General features: G+C 46.2%; 1 protein-coding gene across 1 annotated transcript in view; it reads left to right on the forward strand.

The window, feature by feature from the left end:
* Nucleotides 1–19,432, forward strand: part of IARS2 (isoleucyl-tRNA synthetase 2, mitochondrial) — an 82,923-nt gene that overhangs the window by 16,787 nt on the left and 46,704 nt on the right. Inside the window, exon 12 of the mRNA XM_040430455.1 lies at nt 6,481–6,641. Within this exon, the coding sequence (XP_040286389.1) occupies nt 6,481–6,641 (161 nt within the window). The remainder of the gene's footprint in view (nt 1–6,480; nt 6,642–19,432) is intronic.

A 19,432-nucleotide genomic window follows, 5' to 3' on the forward strand; every position in this document is an offset into this window, starting at 1 on the left:
CGCTATCCCTTTACATAGGCGGAGTGCTGCACATCACCATGCTTCCTGTTGCATTACCCTCTTCCACAAGTGATCCACTAGCGGGGGAATAATTATTCATCTTATGATGCCTTAGCTTATTCCAAGTGGGACATAGCATCAGTCGGTACCCGCGGGTGCCCGGTACTCTTCATCTAGTGGTATATGGGTGCTGCAAGTGGATACGGTGGCTATTCCACATTGTATCCTTCTACACGCAGGTTTTGGGCATTATTATATATTCCTCTGCCTTCTTGGGTGGTTACCTAGCATCACCTATGTGTCCTGTGGGACCCCCCATCTCCATGGGCCTCCTCTGTTCCAGTCGGTCATGATATTGTCTGCATCTATGCGTAGTGTGTACACCATTGCACATATATGGTGAGTATGTTCCAGCGAGTCGAGTGTTTTCACTGACTCTGTATTCTCTATTCACCACTCCTCCTTCTCTGGGAAAGTGGTTCTGCTGGCACTCTGGTTTAGCTACTACAGCGTGTTCTCCTCCACAGGTGCAGATTACGCTAATGCTCGAGTTCGTGGTCGCTGCAGTTGGGCGTCCCCCTCAGGTAGGGGTCCTACCCTTGCGCTAGCTTTGGCAGTTGCTCCTGTTCAGCGCCCTTCCAGGTAGAGTTTTTTTTTATGGTAGCTTCTCCGGAGCAGTATGGTACATGGCTTCTATGGGATAGTCAGGCCTCCCCATCAGTTTTGCACTTACAGGCAAGCGCTAGCTACTACTGGGGGAGTGGTATTTGCGTTACCACTACATACTAGGGTTCTTACTGCACAGCTCCTTCGTCAGGCGGTGGACTCTTCTAGCACTGCATTCGGTGGCTTCTACGGGTGGCCCCTCCTCTGCTGAGGTATAGGGCTAGCAATACAGTGTGACTCCCCTTGACTGGCTTCCTCCTCAGGCAGAGTTTTTTTGCACAGCCACTATATCCTGTCTACTTCTGTATAGCGCCAGTCTCAGATGTGGAATGAGCTTAGACCTAGCCTATTCCTCTCCTTCTGTCTTTTTCCTCCTCTGGCTCATGATTCATAGCCACCCCGCAAGCCTTGGTAGCTTCTGCGTTACTACCTTTCCCTCATCTGCATTGCACGGGGCATTCGTTCAGTGCCCGTTCATTTCCAGACATGCTCCGGTCCCGACCGGTGGACTGTGGCGCCCTCCACATCCCTCCTTCTCCAGGGAATCCCTCCCACTATACGAAAGCTTCCCTCCTTCTCTCCCAAGTAGGAGATCCGGAAGCATGCGGCGTGCACGCCCTGTTTTTTTCTCCTTGGCAGGAGTTTTCCTACTTGTGTGTTCCCCCCTTCCCACTCCTACCGAGGTTCTACGGAAGATCTAGTGGAGGGCATTCCGACGATCCTAGTCTCTCCGGATTGGCCCTGTCTCGCTTGGTACGCCGACCTCGTTCTCCTTCTAGAAGACATACCTTGGTCACTGCCACTCGGAGACAACCTTCTTTCTCAGGGTCCAGTCTTCCATCAGCATTTAAGGTCTCTTCGTTTGACGGCGTGGCTATTGAAACCGCCATTCTGACGCGGAGAGGGTTTTCGCCGGACGTCATCCGCACTATGATTCAGGCCAGGAAGCCTGCATAGCCCAGGATCCATTATAGGACCTGGAGGTCCTTCCTGGGCTTCTGTGAAAGCCGGGGCATTCCCCCATTCCGTTTTTCTCTCCCCACGGTCCTAACCTTCTACAATCAGGGTTGGACCTTGGATTAGCCCTTCATTCCTTGAAGGGTCAGGTGTCGGCGCCTTCTGTCCTGGGGGACACAGCTTTTCCAGAGTCCCCTGGGCCATAAAAACCTTCCTTCAGGTAGTAGCCCATACGGTTCTTCCGTACCGTCCTCCTCTACCGCCTTGGGATCTGAGTATAGTCTTTTCAGCGCTCCAGACTTCTCCCTTTAGCTTTTGCAGGAGATCTCACTCCGACTCCTGTCCTGGAAGGTAGTTTTTTCTTGTGGCTATCACATCCATCTGACGGGTGTCCGAGTTGGCGGCGCTCTCTTGCAGAGAACCCTTTCTGGTTCTTCACAAGGATAAGGCGGTTCTCCGGCCCATTCCTTCTTCTCCCGAAGGTGGTCTCTGACTTCCATATCAACGAGACATTGCCCTCCCCTCACTGTTCCCTCTCCTTCACACCCTAAAGGAAAGGAGTTACGCCATTTGGATGTTGTCAGGGCTCTGAAGATTATAGCAGCCTCCAGTTCCTTCCGGCGTACTGTCTCCCTTTTTTGTCATTCTGAAGGGTGCTCGCAAGGGATTGGTGGCCTCCACGGTGGCAATCGCACATTGCATTTGGGCTGCAATTGCGGAGGCACACCGCTTTCAGGGCAGGGTCCTGTCCTTAGGTGTCACGGCTCACTCCTCCAGAGCGGTGGGCACATCTTGGGCTTGGAGGAGTCTACCAGAACCTGCAGTAACCCATCCATTTCTAAGGGGCCTCTGTTGCATTGCAACGTTTTCAGCCTGAGTTTGTTTAACAGTTAATTTACAAATCTCAGATTTCAAAAATGCGATTTTCCTGCTGCATTACAGAGAGCTGTCTACAGATCAGACAGCATCCAAACCTCCCAAGAGTGGAACCTGAAATAAAAGCACAACAATTCCTGCACAGAACCAGGTCTGCCATTTTAAAGAGGGGATTTTAAACAAACAAATCTTACTTTTTTAGATTGTATCCACCTCCAGATTACCTCCTGAGTATCTCCTGGATATCTCAGATGCACTTAGGGCTCTTTCACACTTGCGTTGTTGGGATCCGGCGTGCACTTCCGTTGCCGGAGGTGCCCGCCGGATCCGGAAAAACGCAAGTGTACTGAAAGCATTTGAAGACGGAGCCGTCTTCAAAATGCTTTCAGTGTTACTATGGCAGCCAGGACGCTATTAACCACCTCAGCCCCTATAGCTTAAACACCCTTAAAGACCAGGCCACTTTTTACACTTCTGACCTACCCTACTTTCACCGTTTATTGCTCGGTCATGCAACTTACCACCCAAATGAATTTTACCTCCTTTTCTTCTCACTAATAGAGCTTTCATTTGGTGGTATTTCATTGCTGCTGGCATTTTTACTTTTTTTGTTATTAATCGAAATTTAACGATTTTTTGGCAAAAAAATGTCATTTTTCACTTTCAGTTGTAAAATTTTGCAAAAAAAAACGACATCCATAAATACATTTTGCTCTAAATTTATTGTTCTACATGTCTTTGATAAAAAAAAAATGTTTGGGTAAAAAAAAAAATGGTTTGGGTAAAAGTTATAGCGTTTACAAACTATGGTACAAAAATGTGAATTTCCGCTTTTTGAAGCAGCTCTGACTTTCTGAGCACCTGTCATGTTTCCTGAGGTTCTACAATGGCCAGACAGTACAAACACCCCACAAATGACCCCATTTCGGAAAGTAGACACCCTAAGGTATTCGCTGATGGGCATAGTGAGTTCATATAACTTTTTATTTTTTGTCACAAGTTAGTGGAAAATGATGATTTTATTTTTTTTATTTATTTTTCTTACAAAGTCTCATATTCCACTAACTTGTGACAAAAAATAAAAACTTCCATGAACTCACTATGCCCATCAGCGAATACCTTGGGGTGTCTTCTTTCCAAAATGGGGTCACTTGTGGGGTAGTTATACTGCCCTGGCATTCTAGGGGCCCAAATGTGTGGTAAGTAGTTTGAAATCAAAATGTGTAAAAAATGACCTGTGAAATCCGAAAGGTGCTCTTTGGAATGTGGGCCCCTTTGCCCACCTAGGCTGCAAAAAAGTGTCACACATGTGGTATCGCCGTACTCAGGAGAAGTTGGGGAATGTGTTTTGGGGTGTCATTTTACATATACCCATGCTGGGTGAGATAAATATCTTGGTCAAATGGCAAATTTGTATAAAAAAATGGAAAAAGTTGTCTTTTGCCGAGATATTTCTCTCACCCAGCATGAGTATATGTAAAAAGACACCCCAAAAAACATTCCCCAACTTCTCCTGAATACGGCGATACCACATGTGTGACACTTTTTTGCAGCCTAGATGCGCAAAGGGGCCCACATTCTTTTTATGAGGGCATTTTTAGACATTTGGATCCCAGACTTCTTCTCACGCTTTAGGGCCCCTAAAATGCCAGGGCAGTATAAATACCCCACATGTGACCCCATTTTGGAAAGAAGACACCCCAAGGTATTCAATGAGGGGCATGGCGAGTTCATAGAAATTTTTTTTTTTTTGGCACAAGTTAGCGGAAATTGATTTTATTTATTTTTTTCTCACAAAGTCTCCCTTTCCGCTAACTTGGGACAAAAATTTCAATCTTTCATGGACTCAATATGCCCCTCACGGAATACCTGGGGGTGTCTTCTTTCCGAAATGGGGTCACATGTGGGGTATTTATACTGCCCTGGCATTCTAGGGGCCCTAAAGCGTGAGAAGAAGTCTGGAATATAAATGTCTAAAAAATTTTTTCTTACAAAGTCTCATATTCCACTAACTTGTGTCAAAAAATTAAATCTCACATGAACTCGCCATACCCCTCACGGAATCCAAATGCGTAAAAAGTTTTAGTATAGTGTGGTGCTTGGTGCTACATATTGCTGAGCTATCTGTGTCCTCTGGTGGTCGATCCAAACAAAAGGGACCACCAGAGGACCAGGTAGCAGGTATATTAGACGCTGTTATCAAAATAGCGTCTAATATACCTGTTAGGGGTTAAAAAAATCACATCTCCAGCCTGCCAGCGAACGATCATTCAGGATTTTTGGCCGGAGCAAAAAGCGCAGCATGCTGCGGTATTTTCTCCGGCCAAAAAACGTTCCGTTCCGGAACTGAAGACATCCTGATGCATCCTGAACAGATTTCTCTCCATTCAGAATGCATTAGGATAAAACTGATCAGGATTCTTCCGGCATAGAGCCCCGACGACGGAACTCTATGCCGGAAGAAAAGAACGCAAGTGTGAAAGAGCCCTTAGTAATGCTGCAAGCTATAATTAGGCAAGCTAATACTATGTTGCTATACACACACACACACACTCCCACAAAAGCTCCTCCCCCAACAACAAATTTAACACCTTAATCACCCTATGCTTATTTGCAATCAGACAATAGCAAAAATCTGTCTAACACATTCCTTACCTGTTTTGAAGCACAGTGTCTGAGTAGCCACCAAAAACACAGCTGAAGTTCTGCTACAGTATAGAATCACATAGCCGGCACCCGACCCCTATGACAGGGCGCTGCGATCCACGTCAATTAACCCCTCAGGTGCCGCACCTGCGGAACGCAGCGCCCTGTCATAGAGGTCGGGTGCTGGCTATGTGATTCTGCCGCCGGCACCCGCCTCCTGTATTTGTATTAAAAGGTTACTTATCTTCATTGATGGCGCAGTGGCCACAGCCCCTCCCCTCCTCCGTCCCTCTCTCTTCTTATTGGCAGCAGCACGGGGGAGGGACTGCTTCTCCCCTGTGCTGCTGAGGAGAACATGTCGCACGCTGAGAGCAGCGTGCGCCATGTTCCCTGATACTAGGCTGCGTAGTAGCGCAGCCTAGTATCGGTAAATGTCAAATCCCGGTATCGAATCGATTCCAGTACAAAAGTATTGATTGGGTATCGATAATTCGATACCCGCTACAACCCTGCAGGAAAATACTATCTTATGAGGATCTGTATTGGTATTCGTCGCTTATTATATTAGGCTAGGAAGCTAATAGCGAAATATTGAATTCAATCGGTGGTACCTACCCGGGGAAAAAAAACACACCCTTGACCGCAATGTCAGATCAATTTTCAGATGGATCCCGTTAACAGGCTGTAGGGTCTGTCATGATACCGGTGGTGTTTTTGACAGCTAGAAAAGCTCTGCAGACTACGCTATTCTTGCCACTGAAAATACCACAGCCTTGGCACAAATAAAAAAATATATATATGATTGTGAAAAGAGCCTTACGATTCGCCTTTTGGAACCATTCTTATGTTGTTAAACGTGCAAAATGTGGCAGCAGCCTGAAGAATCATCTGATATTGGTTTAAAAAGGAATCTATGAGCTCATAAACACCCTTCTAACTAGAGTAAGTGGTGTATAGTGTAAGTGACTCTGATTCCAGTAAAGTAATTTTTATCTTCATACTCGTGTTCTGACGCTGTCTTCCCACAAACCAGCAGTAAAATGCATTGAGAGGACTCCTGCGCTCCCACACATAATGGAGCAGACTCGAAGAGGAGTCCTCTCAATCCGTCTTACTGCGGGCGCGTTGGAGCACAGCATCGGAATGCAAGTGAGTATGAAGATAAAAATTACGTAAACGGACTCTGCATCACTTACACCATACTCTGCTTATTCTAGTTTGGGGGTGTTTTGGAGCTGACAGGTTCCCTTTAATGTCATCTTTTGCCTCTTATTTCACCACTTTGTACACACATCACCATTGCCCTTGCATTGATATGTGTTCACTTATTTGCAGGAAGTTCTAAAAAAAGTGAAGTTTACCCCGGCGTCAGCCTCCAGCAGGATGATTGAGATGCTAGGCCGCCGCACATACTGGTGCATATCAAGGCAGCGGAGCTGGGGTGTCCCTATTCCTGTCTTCTATCATAAGGAGACACGAGAAGCTCTCATCAACAGGTACGAGATTCAGCTTTCAGCCACTGGAGTGAAATATTTCTGCTAAAAATGTGCAGACTGTTTCAGACTGTAGAGCAGTGGTCTCCAACTTGTCAAGGCCTGCTGGGAGTTGTAGTTTTCCAATAGCTGGACAGCCACCGGTTGGAGACCACTGCTGTAGAGAATAGAAGGGGTTGTCTCACTAGGAATATCCCGCTCTTATGCCCTATTAAAGGGGTTTACAGGATTAGAGAAACACAAGTGTTTGCTACTAGAAATAGTGCCACACCTGTCCACAGGTTGCGTCTGGTATTGCAGTTCAGCTCTGTTGAAGTTGGCAGAGCTTTGCTGCAATATTGCACGTTGCCTGTGGACAAGTGTGACCAAATGTACGGAAGAAAACAGCCATGTTTGCATGGACATCTTAGTATGGGTATTATGTATAAGACCTCCTGTACTGGCCACAGCATGGGGTTTTACTCACCTCATGGTTTTGGATTGGTTGGCCTCCCTCATTTCATATATTTTCTGGTGTATTTCGACTTGCTAATTTCTGGTAAACATTTTAGTGCAATCATTTTTAGGCACATATTTGCTTGAATGTTTTCATGACTCCCAAATACTTCAGTGGGAGAACTCTGCACGTGCACTGCCTCCTGTCCATTCAGTCTCTGACCTGGATGGGAGCATTGCCAGCTGCCTCACTTTTCCTGGCGTTGGGACCGTTTGTCAGACATTCACCTCCTGTTGTGGGCTATGCCATAAATTGGTGGCTCTGTGTGACATCCATATTCCCATCTTAGTGCATATTGACATTGGTGTCCCATTGGGACATGCCCTTTAATGCAGGATAATGGAAGTAGCGAAGAAGTTGCAGTGAAGGTTTGATGAAGCGGAAGTCATTTTTATATTTAAGTTGAATGTAGTTTATATTCATAAAATATTAGAGGCGGAGGCATTTTTATTTACTCCAGTTTCACACTGGGGTTAAAGGGGTATTCCCATCACAGACAATGGGGGCATATAGGATGGTAAGACCTGCACCTACAGCGAGAACAGAGCGGGGACAGTTGTGGCTGGAGGACCCCTGGTTTCCTGGGGTCCAGCCACTATTAAGCGCTGCTCCCATACAAGTGAATGGGAGCGCACTCCCATTAATTTCTATGGGGCTGACGGAAATAGCCGAGCCAGCGCTATAATGGGGAGCGGCGGACATCCGGCCACAGCATGGCAAATATGCCGAGAGGTGCCGGACAAATACTGCTACCGTTTTTGTCCAGCTGCTTCTCGGCATGTTTGCCGTGCTGCGGCCGGAGGTCCGCCGCTCCCCATTATAGTGAATGGGGCTGGGCGGATTTCCGGCAAACGGTAATACGGATCCGCAGGCTGTTCCTCTGCCGGAAGAGCTCAACGCCAGTGTGAAACTGGCCTTATAAAAGCTGGTTATATTTTCAGAAAGTTGTACAGGAATGTGCAGGGACAGGGTAATATTTGGGCCTTTTTTCATGTGGCATCTGGTTACCAAATAAACATCCAGTACAACAGCTCATGATTCTCAGCACTGTCCCAGTACGATATCCCCAGATTCCCAGCACTGACCCAGTACTACAGCCTTAGATTCCCAGCACTGATCCAGTGCTACAGCCTTAGATTCCCAGCACTGTCCCAGTACAACAGTCCCTGAATTCTAGCGTTGTCCCAGTACGACATTCCTGGATTTGTAGCACTGTCTCAGGACGACAGTCCCGGATTTCTAGCACTGTCTCAGGACGACAGTCCTGGATTTCTAGCACTGTCCCAGGACGGCAGTGCCGGATTTATTTATTTTTTTTAAAATCATTTTTATTGAAGTTTTCAATTTTATACATGCATATAGCTAGTATATATTCATTTGAATGAACAGATAAGAACCCAATTTGGGTGCAACAATAGCCAAAGACTAAACATATACAATTGTATAACCCCTTCCCCCCCCCTCTCTACCCTAACCTGCACCATGCCATGTTGACATTATACCTGTCTCTCTTTCTCGATTTGTGGTGTTATATTCCTTATCACCATTATGTCCTACCTATCAATAGAACTATATTATAGTGTTCCCGTTTGTTCATTGTCTAGCAGTTTCACCCCAGTTGTATAGTTAGGAGGCGTCTAGAGGGTAGTCCTGGCGTTCGTAACCATGGTCCCCAGATAGACTCAAACTTTTTAATTGTTCCTCTTTTATAGTACACTCCCTTCTCTAGTCCAATTATCACATTCATACGTGCAATGTACTCCTCTTTAGTCGGTACTGTCTTGCTTATCCAATATTTGGCTATTCATTTCCTAGCCTGATATAATTATCTACTTGTACCAATACTAATATTCTCTGTGGAATCGTCTTGTAACAGGCCCAGTATACATATTAACAGTTCGGCTGGAAGTTTAATTTTTATACCTCAAAGATAATATCCAGTACTATTCGCCAAAAAAAGCCTATGGCAGTGCATTCCCAAAACATTTGGAGTATGTGCGCTTCAGGAATATCACATTTAGGGCAGTTAGACGTGGTACGTATACCCAGCTTATGTAGGAACACGGGTGTCCTGTATACCCTATGTATTAGGTACAGCTGTTAAAGTCTATGCGTCTCACACAGTGATAACAAGGGACCCTTAGACAGTACTTCCGACCACTATGCATCAGTTAAAAGGCCTACCTCTCGGGACCACTTCTCCCTGACAGCCCCGGATTTCTAGCACTGTCCCGGTACGACAGTCCCGGATTTCTAGCACTGTCCCGGTACGACAGTCCCGGATTTCTAGCACTGTCCCGGTACGACAGTCCCGGATTTCTAGCACTGTCCCGGTACGACAGTCCCGGATTTCTAGCACTGTCCCGGTACGACAGTCCCGGATTTCTAGCACTGTCCCGGTACGACAGTCCCGGATTTCTAGCACTGTCCCGGTACGACAGTCCCGGATTTCTAGCACTGTCCCGGTACGACAGTCCCGGATTTCTAACACTGTCCCGGTACGACAGTCCCGGATTTCTAGCACTGTCCCGGTACGACAGTCCCGGATTTCTAGCACTGTCCCGGTACGACAGTGTATTTGCCATTCTCTAGCTGGCACATGCTGTCTCTGTCTTGGCAGTAGCTACGTTGTGGGCACTACTGTGTGGCTGGCAATTTAGCGTGGGTGACATTATTCATAGCCGTTTTATGCTATATCACCTCCATCAGCAAAATAACAGAGTATGTGCAACGTGACTTTGGAGGTCCAAAGTAGCTGAAATGTGGGGACAGTCCTCAGTGGACGCCTCACCAGCTCTGGGCTTAGACTGCAAACATCGTCATGTCTCCGAATTACAACTAAGGGTCGGTTTTAAAGTGATGGTCGGTAGAATTAGGCAGTTTGGATCCTGCATCGTAGATCCGCATGGATTACAATATAGTACATGTGGATGGGGCTTGGAAACTCTGTTTCACACATAGCATAAACATTTGCCTGGAAAATTGAGGATGCTGCAGATTTTCATGTCCTTGGCACGTAAATTATGTTGGGGGTTTTCACCCCTTCGATGTATACGGTTGAAATCTGCAGTGATTTTGCAGCGCAATCCATCACACACGCAGAGTTTGTCACCGGTTTGCAGAGAAATCTGCCTGAGATTTCTGCTGCTAGGTGTGGACCCTCAATAGGGTTATATGGTATGGCAGCGCATTCGCTCGACCACCATTCCATTCCACTCCTCCTTACTTCAGACATGCTGGTGAGGAGGGACAAGGGACTGAAGCAGTTGGACCCTCAGGAGAGGAGAAATTTGCCTGGGCATGCTATTCTGTGACCTGCAGATTTCCCTTGTCTTGTATTATGTGTCAGTATGAGAAAATGGAGGCTAAATTACGGATCCCCAGCATGAAGGCAATTGCTGCTCAGCCGGATAGCTCCTTCAACCACATAACGTGCAGCATTTTTGACTTGCAAATTTGCTCTAGTGCCCTGGAGCCTCCCTTCTTCCCTTTTGTATGGGGTCACGCCTTATTCTGTCCCGCTACTGATTTGCTTGCTTCTCCGGAAGCAATGCCTTGTACAAACATAGGTGAAGGTTGAGCACTCTACCGACGGTGAGACGCCAGCAGAACTAGATCGTCAGTCACCCGACAGGAATTTATAGGCGATGTGGTCCGATCGTGTGCACAGTAAAGTGCATTCTCTGGCTCACAGAACAATACGTGTTTACTGTAGAAATCCAGCAGAGGCCAGATAACAGACCAGTCTGGGTCACCCGAAGCAGATGTGGGAATATTTTTTGTATTCTACCATCCTCTAAGTGGCAACCATTAAAGGGGATGTCCATATATTTTTAAACACACCACTTATTGATAGGGTGTCTCATCAGTAGGGATTCATCATGATAAAAACGAGGATCCTGTATCCCCCCTGTATGAATGGAGAAGCAGTCGCACTTCTGCTCCCTTCATCCCTGGGTCTGATGGAGATGGCCCAGTCCCATGGGCTCTGCATGGCCGCTCTAGAAGATGTTGTCTCATTGTCCTCTCAAAGGATACTGGGAAAATGCGTCAGTACTCCGAGCCTCCTTCAGATCATTAGGGAGATGTCTCCTAGTTTCATGGCCTGGCTAATTAAATAATGCATAAACCACTCAGAATGAGATGAATTTACATTAGGATTTCAATTTGAAATCAGTAATTGCAGTCATTAGTAAGAAAAGATGCAGACAGCGCCCACTCTGGAACTAATAAGGAACTGCGACAAGAGGTGATACGGTACATTGATCCCCACATGTCTCTACATCAGCTGTGACCCTCCACTATTGTAATCTGTAGGGGAGCCCAGCAGCAAGTGTTCAGTTCATCCACTGCTCCTCCACGGGAGAAACAAAGCATTACACAGATCTCATTGAAAACATTGCACAAAAACAGGTCCTCCTAAGGGAGAGGCCCTCCCTCCACTTCCGCTAACAGAAGAGGGTCCTATCCTCAGGATAGGTCATCAGTATCTGATCGGTGGGGATCCAACACCTGGGACCCCTGCTGATCAGCTGAGGAGGCAGTGGCGCTCTTGTGCGTGCTGCAGCCTTCTCCGTGCTTACAGAGCACATCGCCAAACATTGGTGCTTGGTATGGCAGCTCGGCCCCATTCACTTCTGTGCATTCACTTACCAAGCACAGCCGCTGTGCAATGGAAGGCTCTGTGCAGTTCCCTGATTTTCACCTTTTAACCCGTGTGCAAAGATCTGGACTTCGCTGCAGGGAATCAACCAGGCCACTACATCCTGGAGTAGTCCTGGTGTAGTTGGCGGCTGACCCACGGGGGTCAGATACACCGGTGCGAAGCACCCAGAGGTGTGGCAAAAGGCATAATCTGAATACTGTCCGAGGTCAGGGCAGGCTGTTTACATGCGTAATCCAAGTAGCAGATCTGATGTTAGGGCAGGCGGCAAGGAGCAAAATGATACACGGACCAAGGTGAGGACAAGAGATGTGAGAACAGAATCAGTAGTCACTTTCATTTTTTACATTATTCATGGGAGAACCCCTTTAAGCATGATATTCAGATTAGTTCCCACCGGTAACAGTCCCTCCCCAAACAGCGATATCTTATTGAGGACATCTTTAAGCCAGTAGATAGCGGGAGTGTTTGGCGCATATAAGTTAGTCAATTTAGTGCGACCTAAGAGCATCTGTCAGCAGCTTTGTACCTATGACACTGGCTGGACTGTTACATGTGCGCCTGGAAGATGAAGGCATCTGCGTTGGTCCCATGTTCATATGTGTCCGCATTGCTGAGAAAAATAATGTTTTAATTTATGTAAATGAGCTTTTCGGAGCAACGACCTAGAGGCTCTGCTCTGTCTGCAACTGCCACACTCTCTGTAATTTATTTGACAGGGTCAGGAGTGATGATGCAGTTGCAGAGATAGATGAGCCTCTAGGTGTAACGGCAACGCCCCCGTTGCTCCTAGAGGTTTATTTGCATATATTAAAACTTCAGTTTTCTCAGCAATGCGGGCACATAGGAACATGGGACCAACACAGGTGTTTTCAGCTGCCAATCGCACATGTAACAGGTCAGCCAGTGTCATAGGTACAAATCTGCTGACCCCTTTAAGGATCGGGAACTGACCCCCAGGGTCGATCATGGAGTCAATAAAAGTGAAAACGCCATGTGACCGAAGATTGACGTAGGGAAGGGCGGGAGCGGCAATGTAAATCCTAACCGGGAACAACTGCCAGATATAACATTGCTGCATAGTACAAAAATAGATAGGAATTACAATGCCTAAAGTAGGTGTGACCAGTAATGTGTGACCATAGTAATGTAGTCTAATATAATGCAGAGTTCAGGGCCTGAAATCTAATGTGGACACTGGAAAATGAAGGTCACGTTACATGGTCAAGATGCAAAATGAAATGAAGGAACATGTGCTGAGAATTTAGCAATAGATAAGAATACTAGTTCCATAGTAAAGGCGTGAGAAGACCTCACTGACACCTTGATCTTGAGAGATATTGATTTCGGAACCTGAGACCAAGTTTTAAAGTCATCACCAAAGTGACACTGGTCAGATTTGCAAAAAATGGCCTGGTCCTTAAGGTGAAATAAGGCTGTGTCCTTAAGGAGTTTAAGGTACCTCTTCATGTCAGATTGAGTGCTCCCAGTTTATTTTCCCTGTTGTTTGTCTTGACCATGAGGAAAAAAGGCTTTTAAAAAGGCTGTTATCTGGTGTCTGACAGCGGGAGCTCCATTCTCACCTAACACTGGTTGCTACAGTTAAACTAAAATTCCTCAGTCCTTTTCCATATCAGTGTTACCCAGGGTATTACCATTTACTATGTACGGGTGACTTGTATTTTCCCTTCTCATGTGCATAACCTTACATGTATCAGTGTTAAACTTAATGGAGTAATCCAAGTTCTATAATGCCCCCCCCCCCCCCCCCATATGGCTGTGGGGGAAGGGGGGTTCAGCCAATAGCGACCCCCCCAAAGCCAGATATTCTCATCCGAGTGACAGGGAGATGCAGCGACGGCCGTGCCGTCATCAGAAGCGACGTCGGGGCTGAAGAGCAAGGTAAGTACAACCTCTGTGAGGGGCCCAGCCATATAGGGGGGGCATTATATAACTTGGATAACCCTTTTTAAGTTTCTGCTGTTGCATCCCATTCCTTCTGAAGCGGAACTAACTGAGCATACTCGGCTGTTTTTAGAAGTCCCATAGGGGTGAATGGAGAGTGCACCTCGCAGACACAACCACTGCTCCATTCATCACTATGGGACCAAGCTCTGCTATTTTTGTAACTCCAATAGCGGTGAGTGGCGGGTGGCCGTGCATGCCCAGCTGCTCTCTGATCACTTTGGGGGACCGTCCTGGAGGTAGGAGTGGGGGTCCCACAGTATGAAACTTGATAGATGGGCCCCAGTATTTTTTTTTATTATTATTTTGCGTCCTAGAAATCTGGGATTATCCGATCTGTATATGATTGCACCAATTCTGCTAAACTATAAGATGGATGGATTTAGTCCTGATTTACTGGATTGTGTGATTTGGGTACTCGGTGTGCAAGGAATTGTGCCGGGTCTAGGAGATTCGTCTATAACTTCTTCAAAATACCTTTAAAGGGTTTCTATCACTTCGTTTCACCTATTTAGCTTTCAGACACTAGCGATCCGCTAGTGTCTGCTTTATCTAACCATCCTAATATAAGAGCTTATTGTCCTGCCGTTTAGCTAAAAAAATAACTTATATAGATATGCAAATGAGCCTCTAGGTGCTATGGGGGCGTGATTAGCACCTAGAGGCTCCGTCTACCTTAAAGGGAACCTGTCACCGGGATTTGGGGTATAGAGCTGAGGACATGGGTTGCTAGATGGCCGCTAGCACATCCGCAATACCCAGTCCCCATAGCTCTGTGTGCTTTTATTGTGTAAAAAAACGATTTGATACATATGCAAATTAACCTGAGATGAGTCCTGTCCCTTGACTCATCTCAGGGACAGGACTCATCTCAGGTTAATTTGCATATGTATCCAATCGGTTTTTTTACACAATAAAAGCACAGAGGGCTATGGGGACTGGGTATTGCGGATGTGCTAGGTTGCTAGATGGCCACTATGTCCTCAGCTTTATACACAAAATCCTGGGGACAGGTTCCCTTTAACAAACTGCCGCCGCCCAGCGCGTCCCTCCAGCCCGCCCATCTCCTCCGGAATGCGATGCTCCTCGTATTCGGCGCATGCGCAGTCAATGTCTGATCGCTTCCCTGCTCAGACATCACCACTGCGCCTGTTCCTCTGAGCACTATGACGTCATCGGCGCAGGCGCAGTGGAGATGTCTGAGCAGGGAAGCGATCAGACATTGACTGCGCATGCGCCGAATACGAGTAGCATCGCATTCCGGAGGAGATGGGCGGGCTGGAGGGACGCGCTGGGCGGCGGCAGTTTGTTAAAGGGAACCTGTCCCCAGGATTTTGTGTATAAAGCTGAGGACATAGTGGCCATCTAGCAACCTAGCACATCCGCAATACCCAGTCCCCATAGCCCTCTGTGCTTTTATTGTGTAAAAAAACCGATTGGATACATATGCAAATTAACCTGAGATGAGTCCTGTCCCTGAGATGAGTCAAGGGACAGGACTCATCTCAGGTTAATTTGCATATGTATCAAATCGTTTTTTTACACAATAAAAGCACACAGAGCTATGGGGACTGGGTATTGCGGATGTGCTAGCGGCCATCTAGCAACCCATGTCCTCAGCTCTATACCCCAAATCCCGGTGACAGGTTCCCTTTAAGGTAGACGGAGCCTCTAGGTGCTAATGACGCCCCCATAGCACCTAGAGGCTCATTTGCATATCTATATAAGTTATTTTTTTAGCTAAACGGCAGGACAATAAGCTCTTATATTAGGATGGTTACATAAAGCAGACACTAGCGGATCGCTAGTGTCTGAAAGCTAAATAGGTGAAACGAAGTGATAGAAACCCTTTAAAGGCCCCAGGCTGTGTCTGTATTTCGGTCTGCAAAAAATGGATCTCCAAAATATGTATAGTCTCCGTCTGTATTACGTATTTTTCTCACTCCCGTGAGAAATGGCTAATCTCTTCCGCAAATACGGGCAAGAATAGGACCTGTGCTGAAATGTACAGATCAGGCAGGTGAATCCGCAGCAAAAATGGATGCCTGCATGGTCCCATAGAAATGGATTGCTCAGTGTGCTAGGCACAGAGGAAAATACAGTTGTGAGTTCCAATAGTCATTAACTTGGATGAGTAATTATATATACAGGAGCTTTTCTTCATGTTATCACCCCTCTTACCAATCAAAGCTTGATACGGTTATGTCTCCCAGAGTACAGCCTCCAGTTACCCACCAGAAGAGGCATATACAGGAGCTTTACTTCATGTTACCACCCCTCTAACCAAGGACTATCATTCCTAGGCGCATTATGGTGAACTGCTATTTATTACCCTAAATTTTGGCTGCTTTTTAGCTCTTGCCCATTACAGAACAGCAATGATTAGTGGCTCTAGCTTAACTGCATTGTCTACTGGAGTCTACAGTAGTCTGAAATCCACCTACTGTTTCATCTGAGGCTTTGGCTGCTGCTTTTTCCCTCCCCTGTTATTTACACTGCAGCTCAGCTTCTTCACATTGGCTGCTTTGTGAAAGAACTAGCGGACTTCCAAACCATCAAGAAAGATTATACTTTAGCACCAATTACACCAAAATAGTATTCACTGTTGGGGAACATTTAAGGAGCAGCGTGAAAAGGTCTTCTTCCTGGTTCTGTGTCCTGTAAGGACATCGTACATCACAAAGAAAGATCCTAGTCTGCTGCTCTCATCTCTCCCCCTGCACAGCCTCCAGTGACCCTATGACTGGATCCGAGAGCTTTTCCCCCTTGCCCTTCTTACCATTTACAGCCTTGTAATGTCATCTCTTCCCATGTACAGCCTCCAGTGACCCTCAGAAGAAGCATATACAGGAGCTTTTCTTCATGTTATCACCCCTCTTACCAATCAAAGCTCAATACTGTAATGTCTCCCAGTGTACAGCCTCCAGTGACCCTCAGAAGAAGCATATACAGGAGCTTTTCTTCATGTTATCACCCCTCTTACCAATCAAAGCTCAATACTGTAATGTCTCCCAGTGTACAGCCTCCAGTGACCCTCAGAAGAGGCATATACAGGAGCTTTTCTTCATGTTATCACCTCTCGTACCAATCAAAGCTCAATACTGTAATGTCTTCCAGTGTACAGCCTCCAGTGACCCTCAGAAGAGGCATATACAGGAGCTTTTCTTCATGTTATCACCTCTCGTACCAATCAAAGCTCAATACTGTAATGTCTCCCAGTGTACAGCCTCCAGTGACCCTCAGAAGAGGCATATACAGGAGCTTGTCTTCATGTTATCACCTCTCGTACCAATCAAAGCTCAATACTGTTATGTCTTCCAGTGTACAGCCTCCAGTGACCCTCAGAAGAGGCATATACAGGAGCTTGTCTTCATGTTATCACCTCTCGTACCAATCGCAGTCTGTTACTGTCATCTCTACCGCATGCAATCTCCACCGACTCCAGGGGATAGAGGAATACAGGAACTTTTCTACATGTTATCGACCCTTTTACCCATCTGGGATACAATGTGCCCCCTATTTAGGGGTTGCCTTTATTTTACTAAAAGAGTAAAAAGATGAGTGGTTGTATATTGTTGTTGTAATTATCCCCTGCAGCTAATCAGAATACGTGCTGAATCAAATGTTTCCTGGCGTCTGGATCACAGAGGTATTTTTGTGTAACTAGGCCTGATGAATATGCCGTATGTCTACATTCACATGATTTTCTAGTCATGTTGAAAAAAAAAATGATGTGGAATTCGCTGCAGAAATTTGCTTGAATTTATAGGGCAGATTCTCATTCAACATGGATTCCAAATGAAAACATCACAATACTCTTGCATGAAATACCATCGTGTGAACATACCCTATATTAATAATCTTTATTTATGCAGCGCGCCAACATATTCCGCAGCGCTTTACAATCAGAGGGTTCATGTACAAACAGTCATACCTTACATACCAACAAACTAGTCAACAATTTGAAGAATGATGCTGAAGGGGGGGGGGGGGGGGGGTTAGATTAGAGGATGTGATAGACCACCCCCTAAAAAGATGATGTGTTTATAGGTAACGTCTAAAACTGAGGAATTCGTGAATTAACCTAATTGCCTGGGCAGGGTGTTCCAGAGAACTGGTGCAGCTCAGGCGAAGGGAATGAGAGGTTCGGATTATGATGGATGTCAGTCGTAAGTTATTTTGTGTGCGTAGAGCATTGGTAGGATGGTAGACAGAAATGAGGGAGGAGATGCAGGAGTGCAGCACTGTGGAGAGCTTTGTGGATGAGAATCGGAAGTTTAAATTTAATCCTATATGTATGGGCAACTAGTGCAATGACTGGCACAGCATGGAAATATTGTAGTAGTGATTGGCACAAGGCGGAGGTATAGGATTAGTGACTGGCACAGGGCGGAAGCATTGGAGTAGCGACTGGCAGGGTGGCGGCATCTGAGTAGCGGCTAGACAGATAGATGAGCCTGTCGGCTGCGTTCAGGATAGATTTTTAGAGGGGAGAGTTTAGGGATGGGAAGGCTAATTAGTTACAGTAATCGAGACTGGAAAGGATCAGGGCAACAAATGAGAGTTTTTGTTTCCACAGTAAAAAAAAAAAAAAAAAAAAAAGGGGCAGATTCTAGAGATGTTTTTGAGGTGCAGGCGGCATGAGCGGGCAAGCCATTGAATATAGAGGGTAAAGGAAAGATCGGTGTCAAACAGAACACGTACTGCCTATGAGTGATGATAGTGCCCCGCACTTAGAGGTAGATATCAGGTTTAGGTTATACCCTCTATGTGCATGTCTATATAATATGCATTTGCTTTTAGGAGGATTTGTGCACCTCAGTCTTTACTTGAATCAGATTTTTTGCCACAAACACAACTTTTTATTCATTTTTATTTAAAACTTTTCAGCAAAATTGCATGAAGGCACAGATAATGGCAAAGTGCTTGGTGGCATTTTCACAGCATGATTACTTTGAGCAGTTATATACTACAGTAATACAGGTTCACAATAAATCATTTATTTTTGCAAATACCGCCGTAAATTCTCTGCATAAATCTGCACGCACAAATCCCCGTTATGTAGCGCTGAGTACGGTAATCAGAATTTTGGCCTACAGAAATGACAGACACATACGTGACCCGAGCGGCTGTCAATTCATAGGTCATCTTCCTGGTTACTCCACTGGAACGTGTTCCCTGTACGTTGTGCTCTTTGCATTCGCTCAGTGGTCTTCCAGCTTCCCGGCTGTTGTGTAACTACAACTCCCAGCGTGCCCCGTGCTTAGCCCCTGAAACACTTCAAAAGGTCCCGTTGACGACCAGCAAGTGCCCATCAAAAGTAACAGCATCTCCACTGGAATCCTGAGCAGTCCACATGGAGTTGCTGTTACACCTGATACACACTACAGTCTGCTCCCACTGCGTAGATGTCGTAGCCCGCCAGATCGCGCTGCCTTTGTCCCGCTTGTTGACACACCTGTAAAACAAGATCAATAGTGAACACTTCAGATCACGGACGGCCAGTAAGTCACACCCTGCGTGCCGAAGGGTTAACGACTACAAATACACCGCCAACACCCTGCCTTCAGTGAAAAGAAAGCCCACGCCGGGTTGCAGTAGGGGAAGGGTTAAGCATCTGTCCCTTCAGCATTGCCAAGTTTACACTTGAGCCTCCGAGACGCCGGTGTC

This window comes from Bufo bufo, chromosome 4 (genome assembly GCF_905171765.1).
Source record: "Bufo bufo chromosome 4, aBufBuf1.1, whole genome shotgun sequence".
Taxonomy (NCBI): Eukaryota; Metazoa; Chordata; class Amphibia; order Anura; family Bufonidae; genus Bufo; species Bufo bufo.